The 16688-nt window shown below is 35.5% G+C and overlaps 1 protein-coding gene across 1 annotated transcript in view; it reads right to left on the bottom strand.

Annotated features, from left to right (window-relative positions):
* Positions 1 to 1066: 1066 nt before the first annotated feature.
* The window catches only part of LOC110615191 (peroxisome biogenesis protein 5), a 39411-nt gene continuing 23789 nt past the window's right edge, over positions 1067 to 16688 (bottom strand). The window contains exons 12-15 of the mRNA XM_021756942.2: positions 5742 to 5966; positions 4676 to 4741; positions 1647 to 1741; positions 1067 to 1562 (exon numbers count right to left, since the gene is read on the bottom strand). Coding sequence (XP_021612634.1) covers positions 1484 to 1562; positions 1647 to 1741; positions 4676 to 4741; positions 5742 to 5966 — 465 coding nt within the window. The 3' untranslated portion in view covers positions 1067 to 1483. The remainder of the gene's footprint in view (positions 1563 to 1646; positions 1742 to 4675; positions 4742 to 5741; positions 5967 to 16688) is intronic.

The following is a 16688-nucleotide window of genomic DNA, read 5'->3' as shown; positions in this document are numbered from 1 at the left end:
AAATTTATGATATTCAGTTCATTAAGATTTAAAATTTTGTTTTTTATAGGTTTACAATCTGATTTGTACATATATTTATTCAACTAAAATTATTTAGTTTTAAAAAAGATTACCAATAAATATGAGTTTCAAATTAAAACAAATTCAAATGAAAAATAGAATGTGGCAGACCGTTGTGGTTGTTTCTTCTTCCTTTTGTTTCACGAAGGAACTAGCTGCCAATTTATCTACAGTGTCGATGTGAACCATGCAACGATTAGCACTGGCATTAGTACCTGATCGTCTCCGGCAGCGACGACACTGGCGTGGGCATTGGCTTTTGTCCCTAGTTCTCAGCTCCTTTTGTGCAACTAGAAGTAGAGAATCTAAAATTGTTTTGGATCTTGATCACCCATAACTGGTTAAATCAGTCCACCCAATGCAAGTCCACCGGCCACCTGCCGCCTGCCCGTGCCAAAGCACACAACGGGCAATTGTAGCCGCTTCTATGAATTACATCTCAAAATTTGCTCACTAGGTTAATCACGGACGACCTTCCATGTTCGATAAAAAAAAAAAATTCAATTTTCAATTGTCTAGTCCTTAGATCAAAGCAGTCAAATTTTGAAACCTCATCCCATCTTTCCTACTCAATTCCATCATTATATTTCAGGTAACCTAGGGGAAAAGCCATTGACTTCAGTAAAAGCAAGCCCTCACAAAGAGTTACAGAGGAAGAATAAACGAAAACTATTCCAAAAAATAGCTGTTTTTGGTAATTATTAGCTATTTTAAAAGCGATAACTATTTATAAATAAAAACAGCTAATGATAGTCCGTTAAATGCGTGAAGAATCCATAAATAAAAACATTATTTTAATATTAATTTAATTATTTTTATATAATAAATTTATTTCATGTATTACCAATTTGTTTGGAAAAAAAAAATTAAACATAATTAAAATGTTCTAACATCATATTATCTACTACATGCATCATTTTATTACAAAGACTTCTCTTATAAAAATAGAACTGAAGATATAATAATTTATGTTAATTAACAAAAGATGCTTATTTACAGGATTAACTAACAATATCAAAATCAATATTCTAAATTTATTTAACTAATTGAAATATTAATATTTATTTGTTTATACAAAAAATAATATCAATACATATTATAAAAATACTTGATGCACAAAAACTAGTTAAGTAACAATTATCATCTAATATTCCTGCGTTGAAGAATCAAGATACCTACTAGTACAGCATTTGAAACTACATACGATTGTTTGTGTTAGCTCCAGTTTCCGTATTTGGTTTTCCAACTTGAAAATATCACAGTGAAGTGTTCCAAGCTCAGTATAAAGCAGATGTGAATGTAGCAGAACATGGATGTAGCTATTTAGTGGGCACAGAGGAGGATTTAAAATGTATAGCCCTCACTCTCAGCAAATGACTGAGCAAATGGAACCTAACCTAGTATTCATCTGTCACTTTCAAACTTACAGCGGAAACTCTTTCTGCAGGAGGTCTATATTCCGAGAAGCACAAGCTTCCAGCATGTCTTTCCTAGAAGCACAGCTGCAAAGAGGAAGGGTTTTAAAAATAAATTAAAAATTAAAAACACAAATTACAGAAGATTCATCATTAACCTCAGTAACATACCTCAATGAAATTCTCAAATATTGCCAAGCATTATCTGCCTTGGGATTCATAGCAAGTGCCCGCACATAGTACCGAATGGATTCCTCGTACATACCCTGGAGGCAAAAGGAAACACTTGTCATACAGTTCATTTCAGTATAATACACAAATCCCATATGGCAGTGAGCTTGAGGCATTCAGAAGGCAACGATAATGTGTTTAAAATAGACCATCTTCTCCAGCAACAAGAGGTTGCATATCTGATATATCATGTAAATGCTATAAAACCAACCAAATTGGGAACCAAAGAGAACTCTCCACTTGCAGATTCTGTCTGTAGAAGCCTGCATACAACTCATGAGAAATGAGAGTCCACTGCATTTTCATGATATAAGAAGAGCTCACAGGATAGGGGCTACATGTTTTAGAAAGAAAACTAATTGCCAACGGTATTTTCAGCATTTGACTTTGTTATTAGGTTATGGACCAAATTAGGGGTGTGCATTTCCGGTTCCGGGATGATTCCTTATAGAAACCAAAACCGAAACTGCAAATTGGTTCTTTCAATTTTTTGGGACCAGAACCAGAACTGGATCTTAGTACGGTTCTGGTATGATTTCATGTGTTTTCCGTTTCGATCCGATTCTAATATCAATTCTTATTTTCGATTACAATTTGTTCTGGTATAGTCCTTGGTTCCTACAATAAAATTTAAACTTCACCAAAATAATTAAATACTTCTGACATAATACTAATATTATTTATATCAAACTAACAAATCTCACATTTCAACTTCAAAATAATATCAAATATCCACAATATTATATAATATTTCCATCTAAAATATATCAAGATACTAAATAACTAAACATAATATAATCTTTACTATTACAATTTTTAAACTCTTAAAAGAATAAGAAAAAAAAAAAAAACTCTCAATAGAGCTTTCAAAAATTTTGTTGCAATTTTTCCACAAGAAATAAACTATAACTAAACAAGCTTAATGATATTTTGCAAATTTGTTAAATTTTCTTTGTTTTCTATAGAAAAACTTTTAGACAAAATTATGGAGTTTAGCTGAAAATAGAATATTATTTTTTAAAAAATAATTACAATTATTTTAATTTAATTTATTTCTAGTTTTATCAAATTTAATATATATAATCTAAATAACAATTACATATATATATATATATATATATATATATAGGGTAATAATAACAAGGGAAAATTACAATTTAGTCCTCATGTTATAGAGAAATTTATTAATTGATCTCTCTATTTTTTAAAATACATTAAAACGTTCTTGACGTTTTAAAAAGTCTATTAATTAGTTCCTCCGTTAATTTTAGCCGTTAAGTATTTCATTGTTTGGTCCCTCAGGTGTCTAAAAGGTCTATTAATTAGTCATCTCATATTATGGACATTTTAGATTTTTTTGTAATATTTAATCGTTAAAATTAGCAGAAGAACTAACTAATAGACTTAAAATGTCAGAGATATTTTAATACATTTTTCAAAATCGAGGGACTAACTAATACTAATTATTAATTTTCTAACAATTACAAGTATACATACACAACGTATATATGTAATTGATTTTAGTAATTTACATTCTATTTGTATAAATTACATTAATATGGAGACAGTGTATAACATAATCTATTTAAATAGAACAAATTATAATTAACGAATTAAATTAGTTAAATACCATTATTAACTAGTGACTAAAACATATAAAAATTTTATATTTTATTCTATTAGTATGAAATGGTGTGTGTATATATATATATATATATATATATATATATATATATATATATAATCTATTTATATAGAATAAACTATAAGCAACTAATTAAATTAGCTAAATGGTAAGAAATATTTAATAATTAAATAATATTACAAATATGTGTGTAATTTTATTGAAATTATATGATATATAAAAATATATTATTGAAACTATATATTAGAATTATAATATCACTATAAATTATTTAAAAACATATATATAAAATCGGCTCTTCGGTATGGTTCCGATTTGGTTCTGATATAGTTCTTCACAAAAAATCAGAATGAGAATTAGAATCAAATGGTTAAATAAATTCAATTCAATATGGTTCGATTCCTACACCACTAGTTCCTTTACAGTTTAATCCGATATGATTCTTCGGTTCGATTCGGGACCCCAAAAACCGTGCATAGCCCTAGTTATGGTTATCTTATAATACCTACATGAAGAATTTTGGAAGAAATTTTTTATTTTATTCCAATTGAATTAATTTTTTAAAAGGTTTGAGTATTATTATACACAGAATCAACCTAAATTAAAAATATTTTCAATAAGAATAAAATCTCTATAATCAAGCCCTATAATCAAACCTAATTAGGATCCCAATGATTTAATACTCCTAATTAAAAACCTTCTATGTTGGTCAACACTGCATAATAATTATTATAAGCTTCTAAAATCTTACATTAGGTTGTATTTTGGATGATTTAATTAGAACTCCAAATTACATTTTGTGTTTTCAACTGGCTTCTCATGATTCTATACAATGTCAGTAAGAGTATTACTTATGACTAGTTTACAATTTACAATCCGATTCCAGTAGTCCCCCCACCCTCCAAAGTGCTGACACGATACTAGATCTCTTTGACTAATGATCAAATGATTTAAACATCTAGGATAACCTGGCATTCTAAATTCTAATATAAGAATCTCAATTCATAAGATTGCCAAACCTCTCCTTCTTATCTAACCTCTCAAGCTTTAATACCACGCTAAGTTTACAATCTTTCACTTTTAGATGGCCATTTCTTCAACCAAGTATAACAGCCACAAGTTTTGTCCAGCATGTTATCTATTCCCTCTTTCAAGGGAAACTACTTTCATACTAATACTGCCACAAATAGCAGTCCTGGTCCAAACTTAACAAATGACAATTTCAGCCAAAGATTCGTGAACTTCAAGATCTGTTAGACACACATTCCATCTCATAAATGCCAAAGCTGACAATAAGGGTGGACAATCAAGCAGGGGTAATAACCTGGTTGGCATAACTGATTCCCATGTTTGCCCATGCACGAACATAGTTAGGCTTCAAATCAAGTGCCTGGAGAACCAGAGATGGATGCTCAGATGAATAAACAAGGAATATAATAACAACTAAAAATAAAAGTTGATACCAATTACTAGAGAAATTATGCAAACAACATGCAAAATTGGACAATGCTGATAAAAAAAAATAGTAGTTGTCATGATTATCCACTAGCCAAGGCAAAGCTATAAGGCAAGCAACTCTAAGATGGTAATCCTCTACTAAAAATAACAAAATCACTATTCAAGAAGTGCTAGCTCAGCATCAGAAAGGGCTATGGTATTTCGGGTTAAGACTTTTCCATTCAGAAATTCCCCAATGCTTGATGGCCAAATATAGCACCTTCCCAAGTCTAGCAACCAGTGTGGAGAAAGCAAAAAGAACTACAGTAGTCCATAAGTATAAAAGAGGAAGAAGGCTGAATCAATGAACAAAGAAATACTCAATACAAGAAAAGTGAGTAAAGAAGCACAAGTATGTATGGCTCTTAGGATATCATGTTTCGACTGGACCAAAAAGGTGGAGATATTATAGTTTGCAAAAACTAATACATTGTACACGTGACTGAAATTATCAAAATAAAGTATAAACAGGCTTTTAGTCAGCACCTAACCGCATTAATTAAACGACAGAACCATCTTTGCTATATCCACTACTCTCTATCTATATAGAATCTACTCCTCTCTATCTCATTTAAATAGCCCCAATTACCAGACATCGTAAGTTATTCTCCCCCCCCCCCCCCCCCCCAAAGAAAAAAAAAAACAAATGTAATATGTGGACAATCTAATTAAATTCTTGAAAATCCCAATTTTGTTTTAAGGATAAAAAGGGGAAACAATAAACGATGACGTCTACAATATGTGGAAAAATGGAAAGAAATTTGAACTGTACAAAACAAATGTTAGAAGCACCCACATATTTCCCATTGCAATTGAAGTGAATATATTGTATGACGTGGAATACTGACCAAGATAACCCAAAACTACAGTTGACTATATTGAGCTGAGATTACCTGTTGATAAGCCAAAATGGCATCAGCACTCTGGACACTGTTGGCTTGTGTTGCACCAAGCTTGTTCCATAGGGAGTAATCCTGTGGCTTGAGCTTCAAAGCCATTTGGAAGGAAGCAATGGCCTTGTCGTACTCTCTGGATAAATTATATAGCACACCAAGTACAATGTGCACATCAGCATCCTCAGGTGACATCTGGGAAGCTTCATTGAATAATCTAGCAACCTGCAGAAAAAAGCAGAATTCGATAAGGCACCATAAAGTGAACAATAAAGTAAAATAATCATAAGATCTCAAACAAAAACACAGAATTATTGTATCTAGAATAAATTACACTTTAGTCTTTGAGTTTTAACATAATTAATAGGTCGGTCCCTGCTTTTTTAAAATCAAATACTTAAATCCCTATATAATCGATTCGTCCAAATTTAAAGTCCTTCCATCCATAATTTCATTAGTCAACCGGTTAAAGGGAGAATAAAAATTTTAAATATCTAAAATACCGTCGTGAACACTTAAATCTTTTTCAATAAAGGTGAGAATTTTTTATTGTGTAAACTATACTTTGGTCCCTCAGTTTTAGGGTAATTGATGGATCAATCTTTGTATTTTTAAAATTAAATCCTTAAATCTCTCTATGTTTTATCCGTTTAAAACCTATTATAGACATTAATTCAGAGCTAGTGGATAGTCAAACTTCTTCTGAAAGTACAATTTGTTCCTAAAATACTCTTTATAAAAGTAGTTTACAATCTACTTAAAGGTTACTTGGTACCACTTAAAAATAGCAAAAATTGTAAATATTTTCTGAAAGTTTTGAAATTATAAGTATTGAAGTATTTTAATAAATAAAAATTGAATAACAAAAAGTGTTAAAAATTAGTTAAATGAGATATTATAGACAAAAGTTAATGGGGACTTAAGTATTCTTTCAAACAAAAAATGAAGGATCAAAATGTTTAAGTTATAATAAATGAAGACGAACTAATTATAGAAAAATTTAAGTGTACAATTTTAAAAATATAAGGGCCGATCCATTAATTATGCTAAAACTCAAGCACTCAAGTGTAATTTGTCCATTTAAAAAGGGTAATAAAGACATTTCCACACATTTAATGGCAAAAATGGATGGAAGAAACTCTAATTTGGACGGACTGATTATAGAGAGATTTAAATGTTCGATTTAAAAATATTGGGATTCATCTATTAATTATACTAAAACTTAGAGATTACAGTGTAATTTACCCTTGTATCTACCACTTTTTTTTCTTAAAAAAATCCACCATTGACCACCCTTCACTTAAAAATTTAATCTCCACTCATTAGCTCTAGTAGGCCATGTGAAAAAAAAAACCTAATACATATCAACTATTGCATTTCAAGAAATGGAAAAACTATGAGACTCCTGATTTTTGCATGTTGTTGTCTATTGAGCCCTTGAACTTTTATTTCTCCACTGTCTCCACAACCATCGAGCTCATTAAAATTCTTAATACCCAAAATATGTGAAATTATTGTGATGTTAACTTCAAATACAACTAATTTAGGACCGGAATTAGGAAACGAATCTAACTTAGACTAAATAGACAACACATGCAAAATTTAGGAACTTAATAGTCTGTAAGATATTAGTAGTTTTAGTTAGTTGGCTTACAGAACTACTAAATAGACAACTAATCAAAATGCTAAACCAAGGTAACCCAAAAATACAAGTTGTTGGAGGAAGGAAAATGATGGTGAATCTGAGCAATGGCTTCAGTCCCATAGCCTTACAGAACTCGGATAATCCAGGTATAGTTCTGATCAGTGTTAGCGCTCCCTTAGCTGGAAATAATTTTCGCGGAGTAGGGTTATGAGAATCGCTTTGGGTGCAAAGCAGAAAATAGAGTTTAAAAATGGTACAGAAACAGTATGCAAGGAAGGTTCAGATGAATAGAAAATTGGAGGTGTGATTTTATAGTAACCTCCTGGATACAGAATTCAAACTCTGTAAAATTGGCTGAGGCCCTTATATACAACACATCAGTGAAAGAATTGTGGAATGAAATTGAAGAATGGTATAGAGAGAGTAATGGTTCTCTTATTTTTCAGATTCAAAAGAAAATTAGCTCCATAATGAAAGATAATGTCTGTGTTACCTTCTACCAAGCTTAAAAAGCTTCGGATGAGCTTGCTAGTATAAAGCCATTACCCCCCACGTAATTGTGGTGTTGTGAAGGAAATCACAAAGGATGCTAATAGAGGCACGTTGATGTAGTTTCTGATGGGGTTGAATGAAAGCTTTGATCAGTATGAAAATCAGATCTTATTGTTGGATCCCTTACCTTCTCTTAATTGAGTATATTTCATGGTACTCATGGTTGAGGCACAAAAACAAATGGCTAATGCTCGTGCTGAGTCTATTGAATCTTGCAAGTACAGACACAGGGTTATAGAGGGGATCAAAAGAAAAATGACTACTGCAATCGAGATGGACATGTCAAGGATACTTGTTTCAAACTAAATACTTATTCAGACAAGTTCAAGAAAACAAAAAATATTATCAACAGGTCCACAATGCTAGTTCCAAGCAACAACAACGGTAAACAAAACAGAAACTCCTTTTGAAAAGAAAATGGCACCTAATACAGACAGAATTGAGGAAATCAGTGCCTTATTAGGAGCATCACAGGCTAAAGTTCAGAAACTTGTGAAGGGATATCTCCTGTTGTAGCTTCTTTTGCAATATCTTATCAATTTTGACCAAGTCATGTTGATTCTTAGTGTGTTGGTACTCATTTTCATTCTAATGTTAACTGTGCTTGTACATGTGATGATTGTGCTTGGATCATTGATACAGGAGCTACTGCTCATATGACTCCAGATTCAAAGTTTTTTTTTTTTCCCCACTAATCTTGCTATTCCCATTTTTCTTCATCCACCGATGGAATTGTGCATAAGTGACCAAATCTAGCAGTGTTTGTCTCTTACAGTCCATAACTTTGTTTCATACCTTATTTGTTCTTGATTTTCAATACAACCTACTCTCAATACATAAGTTGCTTCCCGCAGTTCCTTAAAGAGTGTTTTTCACTCCTTCCAGCTGCTTCTTTCAGACCTGAGGATTGATGCAGTAGTGGCAGTAGGACAAGTGGATTGTGGTATCTACAAGCTATATTACACCAGTTTTTTGCTTTTTGTCATTAACAAGTGCTTGTCTCAACTGTCAATTGTACTTGCTGCACTTTCTTTGAAACCCTCCAATACTTCTAGTACTTCTAATTCTTCTTGTCTATTGTCTCAAGTTATTACTCCCCATTACATGCTAGATTGGGGTATGCTTCTCTTAATAAAATTCTAAACTCTTCTTTTTTTTTTTAACCAAAACAGATTGTTTGATATGTCCATTGGAAAAGCATCATAGATCATCATTCATGATAATTCACATTCCACTCCCCCTTTTGCTTTACTTCACATTGATTTGTTGGGACACTATAAAATTCAACTCTCCCAGAGGCCAAGTATTTCATGACAGTAGTAGATGATCACAGTAAGGCTATCCGGACTTATATGTTACAATCTAAAAGTCAAACAAACAGTTTATAAGATTCAACAATTTTCTCCAAACCATCAAAACAGACGAGGGAGAATTTTTTAACCAACAAAATGTAGTAGTAGAAAGAAAATACAAACACCTTTTAGACACAGCCACAGCCTAAATTCAAACCCATCTCCCTTATCAATTATGGTCTGAGCGTGTCCTAGCTGCTACTTATGTTATTAACAGATTACCTATTAAAAAATTACAGTGGAAAACACCTTATGAACTTCTCTTCCACAAACCACCTTCTTATGATCATCTCAAGGCATTTGGTTGTTTATGTTTTATGCCAATACTTCTCCATTTAAAATCAATTTTTCGCCTAGATCCATTAAAGCTGTATTCATGAGCTATAGTCCTAGAAAGAAGGCTGGTTCTTTTTTTTTTTCATTGCTCAAATTTCTATTCCTGCTTCTATTTGGTCTCAACCAGGTCTCAGAAAATCAGATATGGTCAAAACTAAACCTGCATGGTTGAATGATTTTGTCCAACTACCTGTCCGCAATCTACTGCTGCACCAGTCCATTCCCCTTCATTTCCATTTATCCTTCGTTAATAATATATCAGTTTTTGAGCCATCTTTATATGTGCAAGCATCAGCTAATGCTAGACAGGTTGATGCTATGTATCTAGAATTACAGGCTCTGGAGAAAAACAATAGTCGGACACTCACTAGTTTACCTATGAGTAAGAAATAGGCTCAAATATAAACTTAATGGAGAGGTAGGAAAGATTAGTTGCCAAAAGAGTCGAGATTGCCAGGTCAAAAAGGGAATCTTTATTTTTCATTTTAGATCTTTTAGAAGAAACTGGTATGTTAGGTTGCAAACCATCAAAAACTCCCATTGAGAGCAATCACAAGCTACAAGCAGGGATTGGTGAATCAGTAAATATAGGCAGATATTAGAGGCTGGTAGGCAGACTGATTTATCTTTCGCATACTCGACCAGACATAGCATATGCAGTCAGTTTATACATGATCCTCGTGAATCTCACATGCAAGCTATTTTTTGCATTTTGCGATACTTGAAGTCTGCTCCTGAAAAAGATCTCATATTCTCTAAACCCGGTCATCTTCGCATACATTTATTCACAGATGCATATTGGGCTAGATCCCTTGATGATAGAAAGTCGACTAGTGAGTATTGTACACTTGTGGGAGGAAACCTTATCACTTGGAGAAGCAAAAAGCAAAGTGTTATTGCTCAATCAAGTGTTGAGGCGAAATATAGAGCGATGGCACAAGGGGTTTGTGAACTCCTATGGTTGCAGAGATTATTGGAGGAATTAAAACTATTGGAGAGGGACAAATTCCTTTTATACTGTGACAACAAAGTTGCCATCAGTATAGCTCATATTCCGGTTCAACATGATGGAACGAAGTACATAGAGATTGATAGACACTTCATTAAAGAGAAGTTAATAAACAGTGTCTTGAGGTTAGATCATGCGACTTCCGATCAAGAGTTGGCTGATGTGTTTACCAAAAATTTCAGCAACAAGACCTATCATATCTTAGTTTGCAAGTTGGGATGTATGATATCTATGCACCAACTTGAGGGAGAGTGTTAACCAACATAGAAGGTTCCTAATTAGGAGTGTTAAATTTGGGTCAGGCCTAACTCACCCCAAAAGCTAGCTCAAGGAGGAGGATTGCCTATGACCCATATAAGGGGCACATTACCCCTTTCCACAACCGATGTGGGATTCAACACACCCCCTCACGCCTATAATTCCTATTGGTCCGCGGCATATTTATGGGGCGCCCAACATCGGATGGGGAGGCTCTGATACCATGTTAAATTTGGGTCAGGCCTAACTCACCCCAAAAGCTAGCTCAAGGAGGAGGATTGCCTATGACCCATATAAGGGGCACATTACCCCTTTCCACAACCGATGTGGGATTCAACACACCCCCTCACGCCCATAATTCCTATTGGTGCGTGGCATATTTATGGGGCGCCCAACATCGGATGGGGAGGCTCTGATACCATGTTAAATTTGGGTCAGGCATAACTCACCCCAAAAGCTAGCTCAAGGAGGAGGATTGCCTATGACCCATATAAGGGGCACATTACCCCTTTCCACAACCGATGTGGGATTCAACAAGGAGGATTTAAATCTTTGGGATCCTAATTAGGCTTGAATTAAGGGATTTTATTCTTATCATAAATATTCCTAATTTAGGTTGATTATTTATGTATAAATACTCAAACCTTGTAAAGATCAATTCAATTGGAATAGAATAAAAAATTCCTCTTGAAATTCTTCAATTAGAAGTATTAGAACCACCACTATAAAAGGGGTTTATTTTATTCAATAAAAATAATAAATTTATTCTAAGAATTGTGAGATTAAGACTCTCTCCTTTTTAAGTCTTGATATGTTAAGAACTCCTTCTAATGAGCTCATTTCCTATCAATCATCTCATGACGCGATACATGACTCAAGACCATAACAACTTGATATCAGAGCCTGTCGTCATGGGTGTTTCAACAAATCTAGAAGATAAGTTGAATTTTTTCATACAACAATTTGATGGACATTTGAATGGCTTAGTTCAGCAGCTTTCTAAACTAGTTCGAACCTGTTGAAGGCGGTTGGACAAAAGTCAAGATAGATCGAGCTGCAGCCAATCAAATTTTGGTCAACAAGCGAATGATTAGATAGAAATACTTGTTGTGTCCCAAAATCACAAACTCGACTTTCCATCGTGCGATGGCACAAATGGTACATTATCATCCTACATTACAAAATCTACAAAAGTGGGAGTAGTAAATCATGTTTTAAAATAACTTGATTTAGTTTCAAGTGGAGTTGCCTTTGATCCAAAGGCTCGGATTTGGAAAGTATTAGTTAGTTGATAATGCTGTTGAAACTTTGATGAAAGGAAGAAAAAGAGAGCAGAAGATTTGAGAGAAAATACTTGATTATTCCCCTCAAGCCAATTGGGGTATATATACTACTTACAAGAGTACACACTAGGTAAGAAAATAAATTAATTCCCTAGTTATAGCCTAATCATATCCCAATCATATCACATAATCATATCCCTAATTACCACTACAAATCTAGGCTATTTACAGAAATAATCTCAACACTCCCACTCAAGCTGGAGCGTACATATCATATGCTCCAAGCTTGTTACAAATATACTCAATTCGTGGTCCTCAAAGTGAAAACATCAGCTAGCTGATTATTTGAGTTGACAAAGCTAGTAAAAATGCATCCGGACTCAATCTTTTGCCTAATAAAATGGCAATCCACCTCTATATGCTTCGTCCTCTCATGAAAAACTGGATTTGATGCAATATGGAGGGCAGCTTGATTATCACATATCAACTTCGTTTGGCCAGTATCACTATATTTCAATTCCTTAAGGAGTTGCTTCAACCAGATGAGTTCGCATGTTGCTAAAGCCATAGCTCGATATTCTGCTTCTGCACTTGATCTTGCAACCACACTCTGGTTTTTACTTTTCCAAAATATGAGATTCCCTCCAATCATAATGCAATATCCTGAAGTAGATCGTCTATCTGAAGGGGAACCTGCCCAATCGGCATCAGAATAGCCAACAATTTGTGAGTGACCCTTGTCCTCATAGAGTAGACCCTGTCCTGGAGCTCCTTTGATATATCTAAGAATGCGAATGACTGCATCCCAGTCACTACTGTATGGAGTTTGAAGAAATTGACTAACTACACTTACAGCAAAGGAAATACCTGGTCGTGTGATAGTGAGATAATTGAGCTTGCCGACTAATCTTCTGTATCTAGCAGGACCTTTAAGTGGCTCCCCTTGTTCAGGAACAAGCTTAACATTTGGATCCATGGGAGTGTCCACATGTCTACAGACTGTTTCTTCCAATATATCCAAAGCATATTTCCGTTGAGAAATTGCAATACCTGTTTTAGACTGTGCCACTTCAATTCCCAAGAAATATTTCAGTTTCCCCAGATCTTTAGTTTGGAAATGACTGAACAAATGTTACTTAAGCTGAGAGATTCCATCATGATCATTTCCAATAATGACAATATCATCAACATAGACCACCAAGTAGATGCATCTATCACCATTATAACGAAAAAATACGGAATGATCAGAATTACCTCGAGACATTCCAAACTGTTGAACTACAGTGCTAAATCGTCCAAACCATGCTCTTGGAGACTATTATAGTCCATACAAAGAGCGCCGAAGATGACATACTAAGCCTGACTCCCCCTGAGCAACAAACCCTGGTGGTTGCTCCATATAAACTTCTTCAGCGAGCTCTCCATGAAGAAAGGCATTTTTAATGTCCAGTTGATGCAGGGTCCAGTGATTAATTGCAGCCAATGAGATAAGGAGGCAAACAGAAGCTATTTTGGCTACGGGAGAGAAAGTATCACCGTAATCAAGCCCAAAAATCTGTGTGTAACCTTTAGCTACAAGGCGAGCTTTAAGGCGATCAATTGTGCCATCAGGTTCAGGTCCCACCTTAACTGTGTAAACCCATCGACAACCAACAGTAGACTTACCAGGTGGTAAGGATACCAGTTCCCAAGTTCCATTGTTATGCAGAGCAGTCATTTCCTCAACCATGGCATTACACCAACCAGGATGATCTAATCCTTCTCTAACTGTCTTGGGTATGGAGACAGCAGACACAGCAGAGATAAAAGTATAATAGGAAGGAGACAAACGATGGTAACTCACAAATTATAAATGGGATGAGGATTTCGGGAAGAGCGAATACCTTTTCGAAGAGCAAGAGGAGGAGTAGCTACTGTAGTTGAAGGCATGACCGAAGTAGGTGATGACGGAATGGGAGGTGAGTCATTAGAAGTACCTGCATTAGGGAGAGAAATGTCATTGTTATTAGCAGATGGGTGAGACCGACATGTATAGACTTGAAGAGGTGGTATAGGAGTGGGAAATGCACACACTTGCGGCAAAGAAGAAATAGGAGCCGGAGGTACAGGCAAAGCGCTAAGGACAAAAGTTTTGTGTGTTGGACTAGAAGAAAAGTAAGGAGAGGTTTCAAAAAAGGTGACATCTGCAGACACAAAATATCTGTTAGTAGTAGGATCATAACATTTGTAATCTTTTTGAAGCCGTGAATAGCCAAGAAAGACACATTTAACTGATTTGGGTCGGAGTTTATCTTTGCCAAGAGTATGATCATGAACAAAGCATATACATCCGAAAACACGCAGAGACAACTGGGTGGTATTCTGGTTAGGAAATAGGACAGAATGAGGACTTTGATACTACAAAACAAAGGAAGCCATTCGGTTAATCGAGTAACAGGCGGTGAAGACAGCTTCCCCCCAAAAATGCAACGGAACATTGTGATGTAGGAGTAAAGTGCGGGCTGTTTCAATTAAATGCCGATTTTTCTATTCGGCAACTCCATTTTGTTGTGGAGTATAAGAGCAAGAAGTTTGGCGAGCAATACCCTGAGTAGACAAGAAATGAGTGAATGAAGACAAATATTCTCTTGCATTATCACTTCGCAGTATCTTAATGCGAACACCAAATTGATTATGGATTTTAGCATAGAACTTTGGAAAAATAGGGAACAAATCAAAACGATTCTTCATCAGAAAAAGCCAAGTGCAACGAGAATAGTCATCAATAAAGGTAACAAAATATTGAAATCCCAGAGTTGTACTAACCCGACTTGGACCCCAAATATCTGAATGAACAATGTCAAACATAGAACTAGCCCTATTATTGATTCGCTTGGGAAAGGAAGCTCGAGTTTGCTTCCCGAGTTGACAAGACTCACATTCTAAAGAAGGTAAGGAAGAGAGGCCAGGAACCAATTTTTGTAACTTGTTCAGACTTGGATGTCCCCAACAATTATGAATGAGTTCAGCGGAGGTGGAAGAAACAAAAGCAATTGGAGAGTTAGAAGTGGAAAAATAGTACAATCCTTGTGACTCATATCCTGCTCCAATTATCTTTCCAGTACTCCGGTCCTGCACAACCACAGATTCAATAGTAAAAATGACTGAACAGTGAAGATCTTTAGTCAATTTGCTAACAGAGATTAGGTTGTATGGACAGTCTGGGGTAAATAAAACATTAGTCAAGGGGATAGAAGGAAGGAGATATATGTTACCGATCCCTTTAACGTGAGTTTGTGAACCATTAGCTAATGTGACTTTAGATGGTGTGGAAGGTGAAACAAGAGTAGAGAAAAGAGAGGGATTACCAGAGATATGATCAGAAGCACAAGAGTCGAGGATCCATGAACCAATGGGTAAAGACTTGATTAGATAAGTAAAAGAATTATCAGAATGGGGAATATTTGATTGAGCCATGGAGACTGAATCTGAATCTGTATTGAGGGTGTTTTGATTCTCAGACATGTCGAGAGAGATTCTGAAACAACAAGAGACCGAGTAGGGACCCGAATCTGCAAAAAAGGAGTTGAATCTGCCAAAAAGAACGCCTGTGAACAGTAAATTTGATGACCGTACCTACTGGGCTTTGATCGCCGGCGCCGGGCAGAGCTGGGAGAAGAATCGCCGGCGTGAAACGGTCGCCGGAAAGTGGGGCACGCGTCCGCGCGTGGGTGAAAGACGTGTGAAGGCGAGCTGATCTGACGACCGGACCTACTGGGCTTTGGTCGCCGGCGCCGAGCGAAGCTGGAAGAAGAATCGCCAGCGTGAAACGATCGCCGGAAAGTAGTGCACGCGCTGGCGCTTGGCTGGAAACAACTCTGTGCGAGGTGGCGCATGGAGGCGCGTCTGGAGGCGGTGCTTCGCCGGAAAGTAGATCAGAGGCCGGCGTGGAGAATGGGCTGGGTGGTGAGACTAACTGATTTCCAGAAAGTCACCAAAGCAAGATGTCAGATCTGCAGCTCAAAGGTGAACCAAATTTCTTGGCTCTGATACCATGTTAAATTTGGGCCAGGCCTAACTCACCCCAAAAGCTAGCTCAAGGGGGAGGAGTGCCTATGGCCCATATAAGGGGCACATTACCCCTTTCCACAACCAATGTAGGATTCAACACACCCCCTCACGCTCAGAATTTTTACTGGTGCGTGGCACATTTATAGGACGCCCAACATCGGATGGGGAGGCTATGATACCATGAAACTTTGATGAAAGGAAGAAAAAGAGAGCAGAAGATTTGAGAGAAAATATTTGATTATTCCCCTCAAGCCAATTGGGGTATATATACTACTTACACGAGTACACAGTAGGTAAGAAAATAAATTAATTCCCTAATTATAGCCTAATCATATCCCAATCATATCACACAATCATATCCCCAATTACCACTACAAATCTACGCTATTTACATAAATAATCTCAACAGCTGTCTTGAATCTGAAGCTACATGGAAGTCTATTAATTATATTCATATTGCAT

This window comes from Manihot esculenta, chromosome 5 (assembly GCF_001659605.2).
Source record: "Manihot esculenta cultivar AM560-2 chromosome 5, M.esculenta_v8, whole genome shotgun sequence".
NCBI classification, from domain to species: Eukaryota; Viridiplantae; Streptophyta; class Magnoliopsida; order Malpighiales; family Euphorbiaceae; genus Manihot; species Manihot esculenta.
This window is presented reverse-complemented; position numbering and strand designations above follow the sequence as displayed.